Raw genomic sequence first — 21,309 nt, 5'->3', positions numbered from 1 at the left:
AGTGATAGCTTAATCGGACAGCTGTAATACAAACTAAGGTCAAAGAGCATCTCGGAGTTCATGAAGCCAAATTTCTAAAGGGCCTTAGATCTAGTCTTCAACTCTACATAAAGCCAGGGTGGGTGACTAAGTGTGCAGGCAGGAGGCCTGCACTGAGGGATGCTGCCAGGTAGGACTGAGCTGCAATTTAGGAGAAAGTAGAGGAAGGCACTGACAGGACGAGGGAGTGGTGGAGAGGGAAGTCTCTCTGGTTATGTCTATTCTGGCACAAAGGACAAGGTCAGGATTTAGCAACAAACCTATGTCTGCATCCAGTAACCTTTGTGGTTTGGCTTATATCAATTTCCTGCTCTGCTCTGCACTGGTGCAGCCTCACCTCAAGTCCTGTGGGCAGTTTTGAGCCCACAATATAAGAAACATAGAAAGCTATTAGAGAGCATCCAAAGAAGGGCTATGAAGATGGTGAAGAGCCTTGAGAGGAAGTCATGTGAGGAGCTTCTGAGGTAACTTATCTCATCCTGGAGAATGAGAGGAGACCTCACGCGAGTCTACAACTTCCTCATGAGGGGCAGTGCTCTCATGATCTCTTCTCTCTGATGACCAGGGACAGGACCCGAGGGAATGGCCTGAAGCTGTGCCAGGGAAGGTTTAGGCTGGATATCAGGAAAAGGTTCTTCACCTAGATTGTGGCTGGGCATTTTAACAGGCTGCCCAGGGAAGTGGTCACAGCACCAAGCCTGACAGAGTTCAAGAAGCATTTGGACAATGCTCCCAAGCAAACGGTGTACTTCTTGGAGCTGTCCTGTGCAGGACCAGGAGCCGAACCTGATGATCCTTGTGGGCCCCTTCCAACTCAGGATATTCTATGATTCTATGAACTAGCACTCTCCCAGGACAACGCAGGAGCATGGTTTGGGCCACACCACTTATCAGGACTGTTCTTGATGAGCAGTCTGGATGTAGCCACCCTATTTTGGGCAGAGAAAAAAGCTTAGAAGCACGGATGCAAATCATGAAGGGACATTTGCAGGGCCAGAAAACAGGCCTTGGCTTGTTCTGTTTTGCCATGTAGTTCTCACACCGGCCTCATGCCAAACATACTGTATCATTTGAGGAATGCATTTATTTTGAGCAGTACTGATACTTGAGAAAGTGAGTGACACTGGTGAAAACAGACAGATGTTTACTCATTCAGTCTTCACATGCAAAACTGTTGGTGTGTGTTCAAAGTAATCTTCTGAAGATGTATCTCTTCTTATCTTAACATCAGGAAACAGCAGCCTAGTGTATGTTCCATTTGTTGTGACTTGTTAATCTAGATCCTCTATATATTCCAGGTTCCTAAATTTAAAGCTGCAAACAGACTTGTTCTCTCAGCACACTTATAAGAAATGTTTAATTTTACATTGCCAATTTTCAAGTATTTCAATATACTCTAGCTAGGTAAAACAGTAAGGAATTACTGTAACTCAGTGATGAATTAATGACTTACTTGATAGTGCAAGCTCTTATTTGCCTCTCTGTCAGCTCTTGGGCCAGACATTTTGGAAGGGTTTAATCAAAAGCCTCATCAAAAGCCAAATGAGTGGATTTTAAAGAAAGTTTAATTACAGTGGTCAAGCCACCCAGCATGATTTGCTTGATTTGATTAACATAATGAGGAGCTCATTTAATGAGAAATGCATTAATTCATTCAAACAAGTGGTTTTATCAGTGGTATTAAGCACCAACCCAGATTATGTACAGCAGAAACTACTATAGCAAAAATTGAGCAAGGTCAAAGCAGTAGTCATACTATAATTATAAGCTCTCAGCTGTAATCTACCAGTTGAACTTGAGTAGTATTCACCCTGCCCAAAAAAGCTGCATCCCTATTTTAAACAGCCCCCAAACCATGCAGTTTTGCTCCAATTCCACAGCTGAGATCTCCATCTCCTTCTTTCAGATATTCAGAAGGTTTGGGGACTGGGACTGAATTTTCTGAGTTTCAGATGGCTACACATGCAGATATTAGTAACAAATGACAAAGAGCTCAAAGGAACCCTGCTATGACTACATGCCCTTAAAGGAAACGGATGTTGTCCATTTGCTCTTTGTTTTATCTCTCTCCTGACCCTGTGATGTCTTAGGGATGCTCCCATTCCTAACCTGGCATAGAGTGACTCTGGGGAAAAATTAGTATTTTACTGCTGGGGAAAGAAACTTCTTTCTTGCAAAAAGAAGAAAAATTTGCCTCAAGTGGGAAGTTTTTGAGAAAAAGAAGAAGGAGTCGCCTTCACACTTTCCTTTCTTCAACTGCCTTCTTTAGATACATTTCACATCCTATATTTCAACTTCCTCATTTCAGGACCCCTTCCTGTGGGCTTTGCACAGCACCCTTCACCTGCATGCCCCACTGGCACCCCTTCTCTGGTGCTCCCTGCTCTATCTCCCAGCAGCTGCCAATGCTCTTCTCTCTCCTCCGCTGCCCTGACCACCGTTACCTCTTCGACTTCTGCCGTGCTCCCTTACCTGTACTCAGGCCACTTGTTATTCCTGCAGCGTCGGCGCTACCCCTGCGGGAGCCTCCTTTCCTGCCGCTTCCTAGTGTGCCCGTACAGCACTGAAATTTCTTTGATTTTCAAGTGCTCTACTTCTCAGCCTGCTTGGCTGCCAGAGTACTTTCCAAGTACTGTTGCACAGTGGACTTAGGCACTATCTATGGCACAGTTTTTCATTAGCTACCATCAGCAGCTGGTAAAGGAGACGGTACTCAAAACTGTTCCCTAAACAGGAAGGAGGCTGGTCACGGAGCTGAGATGTGGAGCACAAGCCCAGTTGCAGACGGGATCCTCCGGGCATAGATGCATACCACCAAGTGAAGACTGGCATGGAGGTGGAATTTTACCTCCTGATTAAGTCAGCAGGAATATGATAGGAAGACACTATTATTAGGGTACCTAAATGAATGTAAGTACCAAGGTTCACATGCAGCTTTCGAAGTTTGGATCAAGATCTTCAAGAAATAAGCTGAAGCAGAGAACTAAAGATGTCAAAAAAAAGACCTAAGGATTTATTTGCTATATTAATAGAAAATGAGCAAGAAAATCATTCATGCTGATCTGAAACCATACTCCTTGGGATTATTTCTGCCAGGAAATGTGGACTATTTCCACAAGGAAATGAGTAAAAGTCGGAATTGGAGTCCTTTGATTTTAGAGAAATCTTGGGATCTGCCTATATGTGACTGCTGCACACCAACAGGAACCCGTGATATTGGCATACAAACATTCGCACAGAGGAAAGCATTAACAGTGATGGCTGCACCAAGCACTCAGCAAGGCTATTTCCACAGTGAAATTGATTCCATCTTGGAACAAGCAACACAAACAACCTACATGGACTCACTGCAGAAGCTGCCCCTTGGTGTCATATTTAGTATCCCTAAGTGGAATCTATGTGGGAAATCATAAAACATAAATTCTTAGAAGATCATATCTTAAAACACTTTTCCTCACTATCTCCCAGCCCAGCCTTCAAGCAGACAATCAACATTGCTAAAGTTATAATCTGAAGAAAATTCCCCAAGGACCAATATATCTCACTATACTAGAGTGATAAATGCAAAAATTGCAATTTATCTCCACAGCCCTCAAAAGAATCATGAAAACCAATGGATCCTCATCATGTCCATCCCTGAATGCAAACTACTTATGTACTGTGTGCCCTCTGTACCAAAGTGAACTCACACTGACAATTCCTGCATGAAGGAAAACCATGGTTAATAACATGAAAATGTCTCCTAAACCAGTTATTCTCTGATCATTCAGCCTTTATCCTCAAGCATATCCTACAAAAGACACTGGAAAGACTAAGCCAGGATTAAAGTTAACAATTTCATGGGACACCAAAAATTGTTGATTCTAACAACAGTGCGAATTTTATGGCACATTACAATTTACATCACATATGACTTGCTAATCTCAGTTTCTCAGGAGATAATTACCTTCCATCCTGTGTTCAGTAGAGCTGAAGATCTTATTACCTCTCCTCTTACTAACTTCCCCTCTGTTCCTTTCATCTCAAAATACCTGACTGATTAATATAATGAAACTGAACTTAGAAAAATTGTTTCTGATCTTTGCTTACCTGGCAGCTTGCTAGTTATGTCCCTCCTTCTGTTTTTTGCTCCTTGATCTTGTCTGATTTTTTCCTAATATGTGTACTGATAACAGATACTGCCTTTCTCCACAGATACTCCCTCTGAGTGTTATGACACTTTCCAATTTACCAAAAAACTGCCCAACCAGCCTTCACTTTGAAAATATCAAGCACTGTTACAGATATGGTCCCAGTTCCAACTCACAGATGCCTTTCTGAATAGTTATATGGTTTTCAGTCTGACAATATCCAAGCTCTCAGTTGCTGCAAAGCAATATTTGGGCTTAGCAAAGAGTAAGAACACAACTTATCTGGCCAAACATCAGTCACTATTTCTAAAAGGAAAGGAAACACTGCTACTTCAGATCTTTCTAAAAGAAAGTGAACTATAACATGGACAAGATTCAGGAATATGTTTTTCAGCTGGGGCAGTTATGTATTACCCAGTCAAGTCATAAATGAAAATTTTTATTGTCACTTCTCTCTGGTACTTCCCAGATAGTGAACTGGTTTTTGGTAATGCCCATTGCAATGATATTGTATATCATTTGCTTCTCCCCTTCATCCATGGAGTTCAAAAAACTTAATTTTATTTCTTTGCATCCAAATTCAGTAACTTTAAGCTGTAACAGCTTGGGAAAGGTTAACCAGTATCTTAGGACTGTACTTGATGTAATTTTGCCTATGGACTTTCAGTATGCAGTATCACATGAATTAAAACACATGGACCTGTCACTTAATGTGTTTTAGGAAGTATTAAATAAGCTAGTACACAAAGCTCTGAAGTAATGTGCAGATCTACCACCTCCTGCCAAATGCTATTCTCTTCCTTGGACTTGCAGAAGTAGCAGGTGTTGCTCTGCTTCCACCACATGCAGTCCTTGATGCACACCTAGGAGTTGTTCTTTGTAGGCAGGCACCTAAATGTCACATCCAGGGCAGAATTTCTACACCCTTCTTCTTTCACCAAAATGCACTAAGAGAAAATCCAAGCCAGGATTAAGGAAAGGATTTTAAAACTTGTATTCCTCATTTTATGGAACTAGGGGTTATCTGTGACCCTGATGACACATGAGACCTGCCACCTCAGTATTACCATGTACAAAGAAGCTGCTTACTCTGTATGTGTCTGTCACCATGGAAAAACTCAGGGAACATATGGAAAGGATTTTTTTCAGGTTCAAAGGAAAAGCAGGCCCCCACGTCTTCCTCCTACTCAGATACAAACCAGGATCTTGCTCTGCTAGCCAGTACAGAGATAATCTTCAGCATTGATATATGCGAACTGCTGACACAATGTAAACATTTGGTAAAAGCAAAATATTTGGCAAGAACCTAAAAGGCTGGGTGCTTAAAGCAGCTCTCCACACCGGCTTTTCTTAGCAAGGTGTGCCAGGGAACATGTACCCAGCTATCGGCCCCACTGCTGGCTCTTAAGAGATTTGCCCTGCAGTGCCACATCCCAAAGAGCACTATCCAACTCCCTTCTCTTTTGGCTGTGCCACTGCAATGAAAGTTTCTTGAAGAAGTGGAGATGTTTCTGGAAGTGCAAAACAGCTCCTACCACTCACAAGCCGATGTTTTACTGTGCCTGAGGCACCTGCTGTGCGGCTGGTGCCACCATCAGCCTCTTCGATGTAGGGAGGCGGATGGATTCTGACTTGGCTATCCTGTTCTGACGGCCAAGAGCCCGCTACAACATCTCACTGCACCACTGCAAATTTGCAGGTCTCAGCGCTGATCATTGGAAGAAACATACAAATTCAGCCCATTCAACCTTATTTCCCATCCGCGAGCAGGTAACGTTGAGAGCAGTGTTGAGGATGGTGGGGGGGGAAAGGATGAAGTGTGGAAATAGCGTGAGATGAGGATGCCCAAGCTGTCTGGCGATGGAAACCAGTTTCCGCAGGGCGCCTCCTCAACAGCCCCGTGGGAGGGAGATGTGTCAGGAGCACGGCGCACAGCAGAGGCACGGCGGCCCTTACCTTCTCATTCTTCCTCTCCTCGGGTTTGCCGGCAGGCCCGAGCGTGGCGGGGCCCAGGGGCCCGCCGCTCACGTCCCCGTTGAGGTGCGCGGCGCTGACGTTGGGCGGGGTGATGGCGGCGGCGGCGGAGGTGAGCGGGATGAGGGGCCGGGCCCCCGGGGCGGGCGGCTGGTGGCCGTGCTGCGGGGACACGGCGGGGTGAGGCCGAATGGCTGCGGCGGGCAGGCGGGAGGGCGAGCTGGGCGTCCGCAGAGGCGAGACCGTGGCCGTGGGTCGCTCCGGGGCCGGCACTGCCGGGTGCGCTGCGGGAGGGGGACAGAGCACGGTTAAATTCCCCTCGCACTGCCCTGATAGGCCCTTCAATGGCCACAGCTCAGCTGGTCAGTAACACCAAGCTTGTGGGTTCGATCCCCTTAGGGGCCATTCCTTTGAAGACTTGGCGTCGATGATCCTTGTGGGTCCCTTCCAACTCAGAAAATTCTGTGATTCTGTCTGTGAAGGTGCCAAGGGCCCGATGGAGACAAAAGCTCTGAGCCTTAGCCCAGGATATCTCACGCTGCAAGTGTTTTTGGCTAATGCCCCTCCTGGCTGCAAAAGGCCTGTCCGAAGTCACCAAAATTGGTTTGTTCCCCCCAGTGATGCCACTGGGAAATGGCATTCACTATCCCTGCCCATGCCTGGAAATAAATACCTATCCTGATGTCTTTTTAAAATACATTATCTCATTCCAACTGAGCTGTTTTCCGCACCCTCCCCAGGCTCCCCTCCTAACGTGATAGGTTTTGGAGCGATGCAACATGGGACCTAAGGGGTTAGCCCAGATGATCCATGCTGACCCTGCAGACAGCAATTACAAAGGGAGGTCTCTTGTTTCAGCTCTAACAAAATGATCAACATCACATCACTGTGCTGCAGAGGATAAATTAAGCAGAAATCCACCGGAGGATTTCTGAGCTCAGCCTCCTCTCTGCCAGCAAAGTCCCTAAGGGACTATGCAGTGCCTTTTAGTCTGGCTGCTCCTGCTAAGCAAACCCTGCCTGCAAGCAGTGGGAACCAGGAATTAGAGCTTGTCCATTTAACTGTGACTGTGACACACTGATGAGGTCAGCCCTCCAGGGATTCCGGAGCCTGTTGCATGCTTCAGGTTGCAAAAAAATGTGATAAAGTTCTGGGTCTATTTCCACAATGATGTTGTCTGTGACTTCCAGCTTGGTTGATTGCTTAGGTGTTACCTAAATACAGCTCCACTTCAAGTATGTACAGCCCAGAAGCCGAGTCCATACTCAGACATTCCCTCACATAAATGATTCAATAATAGAACTGGCTGGAAAGTGCCCATTTCATAAATGATTTCAAGGTTTCATAATCTTGTTTAGTTCTGTCTCAGTGCAAAATTTGAACCTCTGAACATTTTTCTGAGCACATCATGCTCACTCACCCCACAATAGCCTCTATTTTGGTCAGGTTACTCATCCGGGATGTGAAAACATAGAATGTGATCATTGCACTGTTCTCTTATGCGAAGAACAGCTCTGGAAAGCCATCAATTCCCTGAGCCAGTACAGCTTCATGGTTGGTCTGGTTGAACTATATCCATTCCTGACAAAAATTTGAGTCCAGCAAATCAGCTTTTCTTTGACCAAGATGCATTTTACTGGAAAATTTCTGATCCACTTTGATCTGTGATTTTCTTACAAATTTGTCTGAAGGACAAACTTTTATGTAGCTGGAGTTCACTCAATATATAACTACACAAAAGTTCTAGAACAACTTAAAGCACTAGTTTTTATTCCTATGGTTATCAGTGGCAGCCATTAAGCGGGATTAGATTGATAAACTGCCATTAATCATACTCACGACACCACCTGAGCACTCATGCCAGGAGGGAATTTAATCTTCCAGTCTTATGCCCTATGATCTGACATGATACTGAACATGATGGGCCAGTCATCATCAGATTAGCATCTCCAAAGTTGATATGATTCTCCCTCACAGGAGCTCCTTGACTCTATAACATCTTTTTTTACTTGCTTGTATATAGCAAATTAGCTAAACTATCCTTAGCCAGTCTGTAACTTGATACAACTTAATGATGTTGCATGAGGAAGGCCCTAAAAGTTATTATTACAGACACCTTCAAGACTATTTTTACTATTAGTTATCATCTTCCCCTCCTAGGACTACCGAAAACATGCAGTGAAAGTGCAGTTCATTTCCAGAAAGCCAGGCAGGGTACCACTGGTTATCTTGAAGTGATTCCCTCCTCATTTTCCCATTTGGAACCTGAGTGATGAGCAACTGTTGCTATCAGAAATCTAATTTTTTTGGGACGGTTAAGCTTGCAGGATCTAGGTTTTGAACTACTGTTTGTAGGGAGCAATGGCTTTCCTAAATTTAGAGGAAAAGCATACTAATAGAATTGCACTGCATGTACCTGGATGCAGAACTCTGGTTTGATAATCATATTAGGTACATCAACTCTTTCATGTAGGACTTGGTGTTTCCATACACAAGGGAACATGAGAAACAGTAAAAGAAATGGCCTGAGAAAAATCCGCTCTGAGTGGAGCTCTCACATTCTGTTCTGTAGTTTCATCTGCTTGCTGTTACAATGTATGCCTTTGCTCTGGGATCGCTGGATCTGGACTGTGCTGCATCAAACATGCTATTAATTAGCAATGCTCACTGAAGGCTATTTTTGTTCTACACCACTCATATTTCATTTTGGATGTATTCCTACATTAGTGGCCTTGTAGAAAATTGATTTGTTACTCATGTATATTGCAAGCCAACAGAAATGTGATTTGAATACTGTGCCAGCTTGCCTCTCTTGGAAAGCTTTTCCAAAAGTCAGTGCATTGACCTGTCCTGCAGGGGCTCTGGTCCACAGGACACTGGTGAGGACAGCCATTATGGAGACAATTACTGATAATCATGAAAACTTCCTTTATTTATCCTGGCAAAGGTTTATTTAATTAAAACAACAATCTCATTGATCTTCTGGAAAGGTTGGAAAACTCTCTGCTTAGGAGGCTTTGGAACAGCTCTGTGGTCCCTGGATCACCCTGCCTGCCAACACTTTGGCACTTTAGAGATGTCAGAGTGACCTAGAGGAGCAATCTTAAATCAGGGAAGCTGCTGGAGGTGTAGCACAGTAGCGCTGTGGAAAGAAGGCATGGGGCATGCCAGGCCTGTGGGGCAAAGCAATCTGTCACCTTGGTTTCAGGAGAGTCACCTGCCTGTTGACATGGGCACAGGAGGCACCAGGAGCACCTGAACACTTCCTGAGCACTTCACCCAAAAGGGGACATTTTTGCCTTTGCACTGTGGGAGCAGGTGACCTTTTGGAAGGGTGTGACTTGAGGGTAAAGCAGCACTTTCTGAAGCAGACAAAAAGAATCGATTATTCCCCAGTATGACATGTAAAGCCCTGCACTGTTTGTTGAGCAGAGGAGTCACCACTGTTTGACACTGAGATTCACAGGTATGTGATTATGTTTTCTTCCCTCTGGTCTGCACTGTGTAGGAGGTGAGATTAGATGGTCATAATGGAGCCTTCTGGCTTCAAAAGGTATGAATTCATGACTTAACTCTGCAGGGTATTTCTCATTTGTGTTTGCTCTGTTTTGTATTTAAGACCACAGTTTTCAGCAGTCACAGTTCTTACTGATCTGCCTTTGTAAATACAATGGCTCACATCCCTATAAAATATCAGAAACAAAATGTTTTAAATTTTGCTATAAAGTTCCACCACAGGATTTACTTCTACTTTATGCAACATCAGAAGCTGTTTAACATCAGGGAAAGGGGAATAAATTGTACTCTAGAAAATTGTGCGGTACATCAGAAAGGGAACCTAGAAAGAACAGAGGCCCCCTGGTGCAAGAAGCTCTTATTCTCACTTCAAAAAGGTGGCAGCATTTTTCAGATCTTTTGCTTTATCACTAACACGGGGTCCCGTTCTGCCTTATAAATACCTTTCATCCCTGTAGCCCAATGAAATGCTTCTTAATTTCAAGGCATGTATTACTTGCTCTGCAATAAGGGCAGTATTTTTTTATCAGCAAGCCAACCGGACTCAGAACTGTTCATCTCCTCAGTATACAGAGTGCTTGCTTTCACTCAGATAAATTGTATAAATATTTGTAAACACTACAATCTATTTCAGCTGTAGCAACAGAACGATCTGATAAACACAACGTGGTTCCCAGAGATCAATAGAAACCCATAAATATTACAAGCAAAGAAAACACACTCTATCACCAGTGGACAAACTCCACATTGACTGGGCTGTGACTAAAGCGAGTCAAAGCTGTGGGGACAAGCACATTGTAGAGGATGCCACATCAATCCTGCCAGTGCAGGGCAGGAGGCACGGGGTGAGCACTTACCCATCTGCATGGCGCTGCGGGGCTGGCTGGCTGGCTGCTGAGCCGAGTACCTCAGGCAGTTGTTCAGCTGCGGAGAGGCCGCCTGCAGCTGCGGATGCGTCTGGGGAGCAGTGATGGGAACAACTGGTCTGACAGCCGTGGTGGCATTGCTGTGACCAGCCACAATGGGGTGGATGGCTCCTGGGGCTACTTTTGTTGTTGGAGCTCCTCCAGCTCCACTGTTCCTGGGCTGCCCAGCTCCCACTGGCACCCTGCATGGAGACAAGTGCACAGTGTAAGCATGCTGCAGAGACCCCAATACCCAACCACCGTGCTGATAAGTACCCCCAGTTACCAAGGGGGTTTAACATGATACCCTATCAGCTGTTAAAGTAAACTGAAGTATTGATAGAGATTTATCTTTATAGGATCCATTTATAAGCATGCTGGGGGATATTTTCACCTCTTTATCCTACAGGAAGAAGTGCAGAGTAAAAACAGAAAAGATAACTTTTCTCATCATGTCTTGTATTATGCTACCTTTCTGTCTGAATAGTTTCTAGTAAAATCACAAATCTTAATTCAGAGGAAATGAGTATGTCCCAAATGTCATTTTGTGTGCCAAAGGCTATTTCACATGGGGTGATAATTAAAAGAGACTCAGAGATCTTTTCTTTGGACCAAACTTGCATACAGCCCAACAGGGAGAAACAAAGATGAGTAACACCAAATCTGTGTGTGGCTGTTGAAGGGGACGGGGAAGCAGCAGACTTGACTGGGCTTGGCTTGGCTGAACATTCACCCTGTTCATGTAACCAGCCCTAGCTTAGATTTGCTAAGGGAATGCAACAGGGATAGGAATGCAGCTGACCCGAATGCAAAGGAAATCCAAACAGTCATTGACGCCTCTCCCACTTCTCACTTCAACTGCCTGCATAATTTGTATTTCACCTGAGTGGCCAAGTAGACCTCAGAGGGAACGGACAAGGCTTCTTCTCCTATGAATTGAGTTCAGACTACAGCATGTCTTGATCCTCTTATCACTGAGCTAAAAACTCTGACCAGGACAAAAGGACACTGAGGAGGACAGAAGGACATCAATGCACAAACTCTGCTGCTGCTCAGCAGCTCTTTCTCTGAGTTTCTTACTCAAGTTCCTGAATAATTTCCTTCCCCAGCTGTAGATGCCATGAAACAGATGGATCATTTTGTGCTGTTCTCTTCTCCTGGGCTGCTTCTGGGGCCAAGGTCCTCTTCCAGGGAAAGGACAGCACAGGGAATAGGAGGCAGAACAAAGTAAGGTGAAGGAAATTGAAATGAGACAGTGCGAGGGTTTAGAAAGAGAGGAGAGAATAACACAAAAAGTGTAAGAGTCAACTATGGGGTATGGAACTGGGAGAACCTCTGGGTCCCCAAGATTGTGTAGGAACACAGAGAGGAGAAGAGCAGAAAGGAGCATGTTGAACAATCTGGTCTGATTCAGAGGACATGGGTGACAGAAGAAATAACCCTAAGAAAAGAGTGAAAAACCAAAAGAGTGAAATTCGGATGGAAAAAGACCAAAGCACAGGCTGGAGGATATGGTCCAGAAGTGCAAAAGATAGCTATCCCTTCTGCCCAATCCACTCCTTGCTGAAGTCACAGGAGGAAAGACAACACTGTGGTGTCATTCACTTATCTCATGGTGGAAGGTTTGCCTGGATTACATTTTGCTAAATAAATCTGATTTTTTCTTTTCTTCTATTTTTTTTTTGATAAGCCTCCAGGTTGGAAAAAGCTGGGAATCCCACCAGATGGAAATCTTGACTGTCTGTCATCTGCTGTGAAGAGCTGGCAGGGTGGCAGGAAGGTTCAGCTGGAGCTGGCTTGGCCATCTGCACTAGATTGAGTTTGCCAGAAAAGCACATCTAATGGTTCACTGAGAGCTGTGTTCAGACAAACATGCACACCAACATGTACAGAAACTATCTGTGACTCCAACAGAGGTAGATAGATGTTGGATGTGGGAAATTTTCTCTGCTGTCCTGTGCCTGTCTGTCCATCTAAAGAGTTCTGTTCTGTTCTTTTTCCGTAATACTCCACTCACACACATGTTTTGGCAGCTTATAAATCTAGTTCAGTGTTACTAAATTCACAACTTCTTTTCCTTGGGTTTTGTAGGGAGTGGCAGAAAAACATGTATGAATCCAATCCTCTGCTTTGCTGTCAAAGGGGAACAAAGTATGTTGAAAGTAGTGCAAATAGGAGATTTTGTTGCTATCAGATTTTTCTTGCTGTTCTCACTGAGGGTGATTTATACAGAAACTTAATTAGCCCACAGGATCATAAATATAATCATAAAGCTGCTTTCAGGTTTTGTGGAAAGCACTTTTGCCCTTTAGCACTTCTCTGTCTTGTTCTAGCTGTGACATGCTGCATTTAATAAAGTCTTGCTGATTCAGATAACCAACCCTTCAGCACAAACTTCCTTACTAATTAAGAGCTGAAGAGGCAAGGAGTGAAGGCAGCCAAGGGGCTCTATAAAATAAGGTAAATACATTTAGGTTGATGAACAGTTAAGAACCAGTGAATTAATGTTTGGGGTTTTCTTACTGAAATGCAATATTAGGACTTTCAGCAGTCTTAGTTACTGCCTTCTGATCTGTTCTTAACTTTTGGTGTTACTCAGAACACATGCTACACACTTGACATAAACTGTAGATGCAACAAAGCTGGATCAATTTTTCAAGATCAACAGTGTCTGAGCTGTGAGGTGCTCTTCTCTGTAGAGGAGTCAAAGATGGTGGAGACAGTGTTCATGTGGGAGGAGAGACTGAGAGCACAGGAGAAGGAATGAGTTCAGTTTGCAAATCCACAGTTGCTCTAAAGGAGATAGGGGCATACAAATCCCAGCATTCACCTGCAAGGAACATGTGGGGCAAACAGTCTGTGACACAGAGATGGACTTTCTTCTCAGCTTCTCGGCTTTGATTTGGTGTTGTCCAATACTGAACTCTGACAAATGGCATTCCTCCCCCAAAAATGCCATTCTTTCCTTTTCTCATCTTCTGCAACCGAGGCAGGGGTAGGTAAAATCAGACAATTTACTTAACTCTCCTACCACGTTGGAATTTTAACTGTTCAACCATTAGTCCAGAACCAAACCATTCCAGATCTTTGCTTTAAGAAGAACAAAATCAACATGAGGAGCTACTGAAAAGCAAGACACAAGCATTCCTTATTTTGTTACATGTCCAGTGGTTTTATAACAACAAAATCATTAGCAAACAGATTCTTTACAATAGTAAAACCTGGGCCTATCAGAGGTTATAAATGCCATCATCTAATACAGCTAGTGCAATCTCCTGAGGACATGGATAACTCCAATGCTACAACCTGCAAGTCTCATTACTGAAGTCTGCAGTGCCACCAGAGAATTTCTGGAACGGGAATGTGATAGCAGAGCTGCATTGCTTTCAGCATCATCCAGAATCCCTCTCAGCCCCAGTACAGGCTGGTGGTCCTCACCTTGAAACAGGTGTCACGTAGTTGCCTGGGAAGACACCAGACATGCCACTCCTCAGAGACGTGCCCTTGAACCAGCCGTCCTGGCACTTCTCAATGACCCGGTACATCTCCCCTTTGCGGAGCTCCAGCTCGTCGTTCTTCTGAGGCTTGTAGGCATACAGGGCTAGGTAGCTGTGGGGAGAGGTCACACAGGGAGAAAGCACAGAGATGGCATCAACCACCACCTGTCCTGCTCCAGCTACAGCCCCACAGAGCAGAAAGTGAGCAGAAGCACTGTTCAGAAGTCGTAGTTAAAAAGGGACATCATTACAGGCTGCTTCACAAACAAGGAAGGGCAGAGACTGAATTCTAAGACAATAAAGATAACTAATCAGAGTAAAAGGTAATTTAGAAGTTGATGAGACATACTTCTCACTCAGGGCACAACCAAAGCCAAACAGTGCCACAAAGCAACACCAAAGTTAAGGACTTAGCAACAGTTTCAGAAAAACATGACAATTACAGAGACAGCCAGAGTAACAAGGGCTCGAGTAAGAGGACTTTGCAAATCCTGACATCTGGAAGAAGTATATATTCATATACTTCAGGGTGGGATCCACCTCTGTTGTGGAGTTTAAGAGGAAATTTTTCTTACAGGTAGGCTGCTTTTCTTGCAGCTTTCTCAATGCTATTTATGCTGGCCAAGTTTAGAAACAACACACAACACACAACAAACTATTCTGATCTGGTACAGTAATTCTTACACTATATTGGTAAAACAAAAGTGAGAAAGGGCCACATTCTGCAAGGGGTTTTTTACTTAAGTAAGTGAAGTGGTAGAACTTGGTTTTGGATGTTTTGCATTCAAGTATGGTAATAAATCTTTAATATAGGGTCCAATATGTAGAACTTTTTATTTATTTAATTACAGCTTTTATTTATTCCCTTTGTTTATAATCTTTCTATTTATCTCTCTTTTGTTCTTCTGTTACTATTTCAGGGATGTGTCTAGTGTTGTGAAATGACTACAGCTTAAAATCCCTACAGATACTCTCTCTGTTTAGAGAGATTCTTGTTGAAAATTAAGAATGATTGCTTGCACTTTGGGAAATAATGGAAAGTCAGGATAGAATAGCAAGAATGCACACACAGAACGACACTTTCTTTGTAAAATACCAGATTTTTTTGGTACTGTCACTTTTCTACAGATGCAAAAAGGGATTTCTGGTAATTTTTGATCAAGGTTGTGCCTTGAGTTTTTATTTATTTGTGATTTACAGGCAGTGAAGATAGATTAAGAGAAATGGGAAAACAGAGAAAGTGCATTTACACTACAAAGTGCAGCAGAATGCTCTTAGGCTTAGGGGTGGGTGAGAGGAGGCTTGCTGCCCACCTTATAGCAATGAACCAGAGGAAAAAATGAAAACTATAACAGCTCTGATTGTATATTTTTAGCCAATAAAAATGATACATGACTTTTTACTTCTGCTCTCCAGGAAATATAATTGAGGAATAAATCCTGTTATTTTTCTTGATTCAGCTGCGTTATTGCACCGTAGATTTCCTAATTTTTGTTCTGAAGGTAGTAAATAAACAGCAGTAATGAGCAGAATATGAAATATTTGGTAACAGCTCCTTGGGGAATCTTAGGCTGATGTGCCTGGCTCTATTTACCATATGCATGGGGTACAAAGACCTAATCAGAAAGTGTATTTCATTAGTCAACAGATGGGAGAAACCACCCTGCACATCCTTTTTTTAGCCTATATAATCAGGTAGTCTTGAGCAGGTCTGTAGCTGTTCACCTGATGGAAAACATGAGGCTACATATGATCTGAAGAACATTAAAATGCGTCACCCTGACAAGAAATAAGGTTGCATGCTTCAATGCTAATCCTTCAGCACTGTGCTCTGCAAGGACGTAACAGAAAGTGCCAGACTGCACTCACTCGAGGGAGCAGAAAGTGTGGCTTTGACTGTCCCTTTTGAAATTGCTGCTTACACAGGGTTCAGATTCAGAAGCTATGGGTAAAGCAGAGGATCAGGAACAGAGCATTTTAGATAGACTTAGGCTTTTCCCCCGAGGGGCTACATGTAATAATGTAATTTACAGGTGGAGATGCTGGAAGAAGGTGCAAGGAAAATTACCCTAAGTGGATCACAGGCTCTTGTGCCTTGCAGCTATCTCCAGCTCTCCTATTAGTTTCTTTCTGTTCTCTCCTACTAGCTTCACCCAGCAAATTCCCCCACATCAGCCACCTCTAAGTCTGAATATCCAATATCCCAATGAGCCTAAACATCCTCTAGATAGAGTATCAAAATCCTTGCAGAGACTAAAAGAAGGTGTACAACAGCCCAGCATGGACACCATACCAAAACAGACCAATCTCTGTATGGCTAAAGTGATGAAAGCTTGTGTGCAACAACCATATGGGGTGACCCTGGGACAACACAAGTGATCAGCACTTTCTTTGTGGACTGGTGGTCCCACCACCCGTGTGGGGTAGTGAGGATATCCATCCCTGGGGGTCTCCTCTTTAGCTGCAGAGGCACAGGGTTCTCCAAACCTAGCTACAGGCTCAGCGGGGGCTGTGGGAGAGCTGGGGGGATGCCTTCTCTCATCCATGGCTGGAAACAATTTGATTGCAGGCAGCTTCCCTCCCCAGAAACTGTTTCTGGGTTTTTCCTCTGCCAGGAAGTCAGGTCTAGTGGTCCCATTTGCTGAGGATGATTTTGCCTTGAGCCAAAATCTTTGGATTTGGACACATTTCACTGTTCTCTAGATTTTAAGTGTGAAACTTCACCAGATAACTCTGTACAGCCTAGAAGAAAGTGTTAAAACAACAATCTGAAATCTTGCAAAACGTAGTATCTGGGCTATGTGAAACAGTGAGGCTAAGGGTTAGGGTGTGGGACCTAGAAGAACCCAAAATGTTTATTAGAAGTTCCCTAAAAAACAGTCTTAAGTGTGGAGGTGGCTTATGTTCTTGGCCTTGGGTAGCTGCCTGTGACTCTGCTCTTAACATAGAAGCCCCAGGGCTCTGTCTAGAGTTACACCTCCCCACTACTGCTACAGCTTTCAAATAATGCATCCTCTTTGACTGGAACTTGGCTCGCAAATGCAAAATGACAGACCAGATTACAAGGCTGCTTCACAAGGGAGATAACAGGAGAAGCACGGGAGAGAGAAGGGGAGGCTTGCTGAGGCATGGAGTCAGGGACATTGCCAGAGAGCTGGAAAATGTCCTGATTCAACAACTAGGTACATCAAATATTTCCAGTTACTACTTCCTAGTCAGGGCAAAGCTTGAAATAAATATGTGCCCCACTATGTGCCACACAGGCTGCACAGGGTGACCACAGGGTAATGATGAGACCTCTCCATGGGGCATTCAGGGATGTGTGGCATCCCTCAGGTATAAAGATCTCAAATAAGTAGCCAAAAAGAAATTTGTTTGGTTCTATTCCGACACCTGTATTGTTCTTAAAGAGGAACTTCTCTATTATTTTTAGGATTTTGTGAATTCAGACCTTATTTTAGCCATATCATAAAACCCAAAAAATATGGATGTGCATATGTGTGTGTGTGTATAGTTGTCCTGCTTTTAAAAGGTCTATGTGTTGAGAGGAAAGGGTTCAGTAGTTTAACTAGACAAGTATCAGATAAACCAACGAGGCTAGAAGAGGCTTGCTATAATGAAGTCCACTCTTTTTGTTCTGTAAACCTTCTGTTATTCTATGGACTATTCAATAAGACCATATGCCAAAGATGTGAAGTTCATTCATTGCCTTTGTTCATTTGTTGTTGATGGCACAAAAATGCAACTGGGTCATTTTTTCTGGTTAATGATGAATATATCAGGTGTTTGATTCTGTGGGACTACACCTTTGTAAGAGCTTTAAATGAAGGAAGATTTTCTCTAGCTCAGAGGTATTCAGTTTGCTTCACAGTGATCCATACAGCTTTAATAAATAAAGTCTAAAAGGGCTCACACAGAAAGGGGGAAGTCTTGCCCTCCTCTATTAGTTTTTGAATTTCAGCAGGGGCTGCCTCATGTTTGAAATTTCAGTCTCTCTTCTCAGAATGCACGTGAGCTGAGATTTGGGCATTCAGGTTTCAAGCACACACACGCACGCACGCACACACAATTGGAAACAAAGAGTACACAGTGACTGAGAGGAGCTGCTTACATATTGAGGGGGAGCTGGACCTTCGGTGGTGTTCCCTGATCTCCAATTATTGCACTTGTCCTGGGACCAGCCACTGTGGCTGTTCCAATCAAAGAGGAATCCTGAAAATACACAAAGAAGAACACACAAGGATTTAAGATGAAGCCCTTCATTTCCTAAATTTCTATGGGGTGAAGGCACAGAGGAAAAAACCACATATTTTATAAATTCCTAGTTTTTCTAACTTCATGATACTGCATTCAAAAAGACGTATTCTAACCTTACACATTCCAAAAATACATTTCTGACACAAAGGATTAGCAGAATTTCCATGTACCTGTCAAAAGAAATTTTAGTTGTATGTTGTATGGAGATCTTAAAAGTTTTACAATGTAAAACTACTTAACTGCTTTGTAAAGTCAGCTCAGCATGTGCATCTCTGCAATAGTACTTTCTCTGATAAAAGTAACCTTTTTCCCTCAAAAACTTGTTTTTAAATTGGTACTCTTTTGGTTAATGGCTGTGGATCTCTGGAGGAGAAGATACTATTCAACTTCCAAAATGCAGTCTCATTTCTATATATTCTTTTTATCATCAGGAATATTCTTCTCCTTCAAAAAAAGGTGACTACCCAACCCAAAACTTTCTCTGGATGGAGAAAGTAGTTCACTCCACTTTTACCTCAGAAAATAAATCTCCACTCTCATATAGACAGCTGGACAGGTCTTCTCCAGCTATTAATGTGAAAGGCAATTCTAAATGTAATCATTCATTTCTCAAAGCCTAATGCTCAGCCAATTTATGTAGGGCAATCTCTTTTTGAGTTGTTTCACCAAAGTCCTCATTCATCTATGTCAAAAATGAATCCTGACTAGAAATGTCTCCTGAACTAATGCCAAGGCCTGTAGCAACAGATCTTCACTGCAGACAGGGCAGAGCTGGGCTGATGGGACTTGCAGTGGCTTACTTGAGCAAAAAGCTTCTTTAGTAAGTCTAACCATATGCTGTATGCACGTCCATATGCAGAATGGCTCCACAAAGTAGGAACCAATACGCAGAAATTGCAGGTTCAGGCAGAGTGTGTTACACACGGCAAAGATTCTGAGCAGTTCACAGGCCTCCACTACAGCTTTCCTGTTTCAAAATTCTATCTAATAAACAGTAAATACTGATTTTTGGAACACAAACATAGGGACAATTTTTGAACTTAAAAATGACACTGAATTAAACCACGACATGGAGTTAAACCAAGACACACATTGCTACTTAATTACTGGATTTCAAGGTTGCCTCATTCCAAAGAAGCCACATAATTACTAGTGTTCTGTCTTGACAGCGCATTGCTGAGCTATATTGCTTTACTGTGTATGAACACAGTATGATTAGGAAATCGTGCAGCAAAACATGGAGACACTGCACTGTGATTCCATAGCTTTTGGCAAAAAGCAGCAAGATGTCTCATCTCTCACCAACATCTACACTCAATCATGAAGTTGTATTGACAAGTACATCTCCTTTTTCTCATTATTTCCTCTAACTTTCTGGCTGCTTGCTCAAACAAAGAAGGATCCAGGCAGCTCTTGGTCCTATGTGTAAAAAGCATTCTTTCCAGCTCTGTGACTAAGGCTTTATTAATACTGCCTGTCACGTCAGTGAGCTAGTATCAACTTACAGAAAAACACACCAACCCACTAAAAAATTTAGTGATAGCTGGAGAATGATCCCTCATTTGTTGTGTTGAGCTGGTTAACGGGGTTAGGGATTGCAGAAGATGTTGGGCTGAGACACCTGGCAGCTGCCTCATCCAAGAGGTAAGTGAGAAATCAACCGGTTCAAACTTCTTCATGTTGTGCTACCACTGTATGCCTGCTCTGGACTAGAGAAGCTGTCTCTAAGAAAACAGAAAATGCATCAGTCCCCACCCTTCCTTGCTAGGAAAGAAAATTTTGATTTTACCTCATGAAAAAACCAGACCTGAATGAACAGCCTCAGGATGCAACTATAAAGGCAGAGAAGATCACAGCAGGAAAGGATAGGATAGGATAGGATAGGACAGAATGGAATATAGTAGAATAGAATATTTATGTTGGAAGTGACCTGCAACAAGTATCTAGTCTAACTGCCTGACCACTTCAAGGCTGACCAATTAAGGGCATTGTCCAAATGCCTCTTAAACACTGACAGGTTAGGGGCATCAACCACTTTTCTAAGAACCCTGTTCCAGAGTTTGACCACCCTCTCAGTAAAGAAATGCTTCCTAATGTCCAGTCTGAATGTCCTGTGGGGCAGCTTGGAACCATTCCCATGCATCCTCTCAGTGGACACGAGTGAGAAGAGCTCTGCACCTCCCTCTCTGCTTCCTCTCCTCAGGAAGCTGTGGAGAGCAGTAAGGGAACCCCTCAGCCTCCTTCTCTCCAAACTAGCCAAACACAGTCAGATGACCACCTTCACCAAGTGTCAGTCCAATATTTTCTTTACACCTCATCTGAAAAAAAAACCCTTTTTGTTATTTGAAACAGCACTGCCCAGTTTCAACTCTAACTGAGCTTTGGTCTTTCATGTCTTCTCCCCGTGCAAATGAACCACAGCTCTGTACTCAGGTTTCCGAGAAACCTGACCTGGCTTCCAGGGGTCATACAGTTTCTGTTTCCTCCCGACCTACACAAGGAGTTCCCTGTTCAGCCAAGCTGGTCTTCTGCTCTGCTTGCTTGACTTACAACAGGGTGAAGTTGGCTGCTCCTGTGCTTCTGAAAGGTGAATCTTAAAGACTGACCAGCACATGTGGACTCTGAAGTCCTTAAAAGCAGATTCCCAGGGCACTCTGCTAAATAACTCCCCAAACAGCATAAAGTTTGCTCTCAGAAGTCCAGGGTAGCAACTCTGCCATCCTTTTTTGTCTTTACAGTGCAGATCTTAAACTCAGCCATTTCATGAACGCTGTAGCCAAGACAGCCACCTACTGTCACATCCCTCATGAGTCCTTCTCTATTCACAAATAGCAAGTCCAGGAGGGCATCTTTCCTAGTTGGCTCACTACGTATGAATGACAAGCAGTTTTTTCCTGTAAACCTCAAGAATTTCCAAGACTTGTCACAGAAGTATGATATTTCCAGTTGACATCTGGGAAGTTGAAGTCTCCCATAAGGACAAGGGCTACT

At 43.4% G+C, this 21,309-nt stretch overlaps 1 protein-coding gene across 2 annotated transcripts in view; it reads right to left on the bottom strand.

The window, feature by feature from the left end:
- Positions 1 to 21,309, bottom strand: part of SH3RF3 (SH3 domain containing ring finger 3) — a 244,821-nt gene that overhangs the window by 30,169 nt on the left and 193,343 nt on the right. For both annotated transcript variants that reach the window (XM_048327095.1, XM_048327103.1), the window contains exons 5-8: positions 18,173 to 18,273; positions 14,003 to 14,173; positions 10,517 to 10,767; positions 6,126 to 6,427 (exon numbers count right to left, since the gene is read on the bottom strand). In XM_048327095.1, the coding sequence (XP_048183052.1) occupies positions 6,126 to 6,427; positions 10,517 to 10,767; positions 14,003 to 14,173; positions 18,173 to 18,273 (825 nt within the window). The remainder of the gene's footprint in view (positions 1 to 6,125; positions 6,428 to 10,516; positions 10,768 to 14,002; positions 14,174 to 18,172; positions 18,274 to 21,309) is intronic.

The sequence above is a fragment of the Corvus hawaiiensis genome, chromosome 2 (assembly GCF_020740725.1).
Source record: "Corvus hawaiiensis isolate bCorHaw1 chromosome 2, bCorHaw1.pri.cur, whole genome shotgun sequence".
NCBI classification, from domain to species: domain Eukaryota; kingdom Metazoa; phylum Chordata; class Aves; order Passeriformes; family Corvidae; genus Corvus; species Corvus hawaiiensis.
Note: the sequence above shows the minus strand (reverse complement) of the source record. Positions and strands in the feature narration are given on the sequence as shown.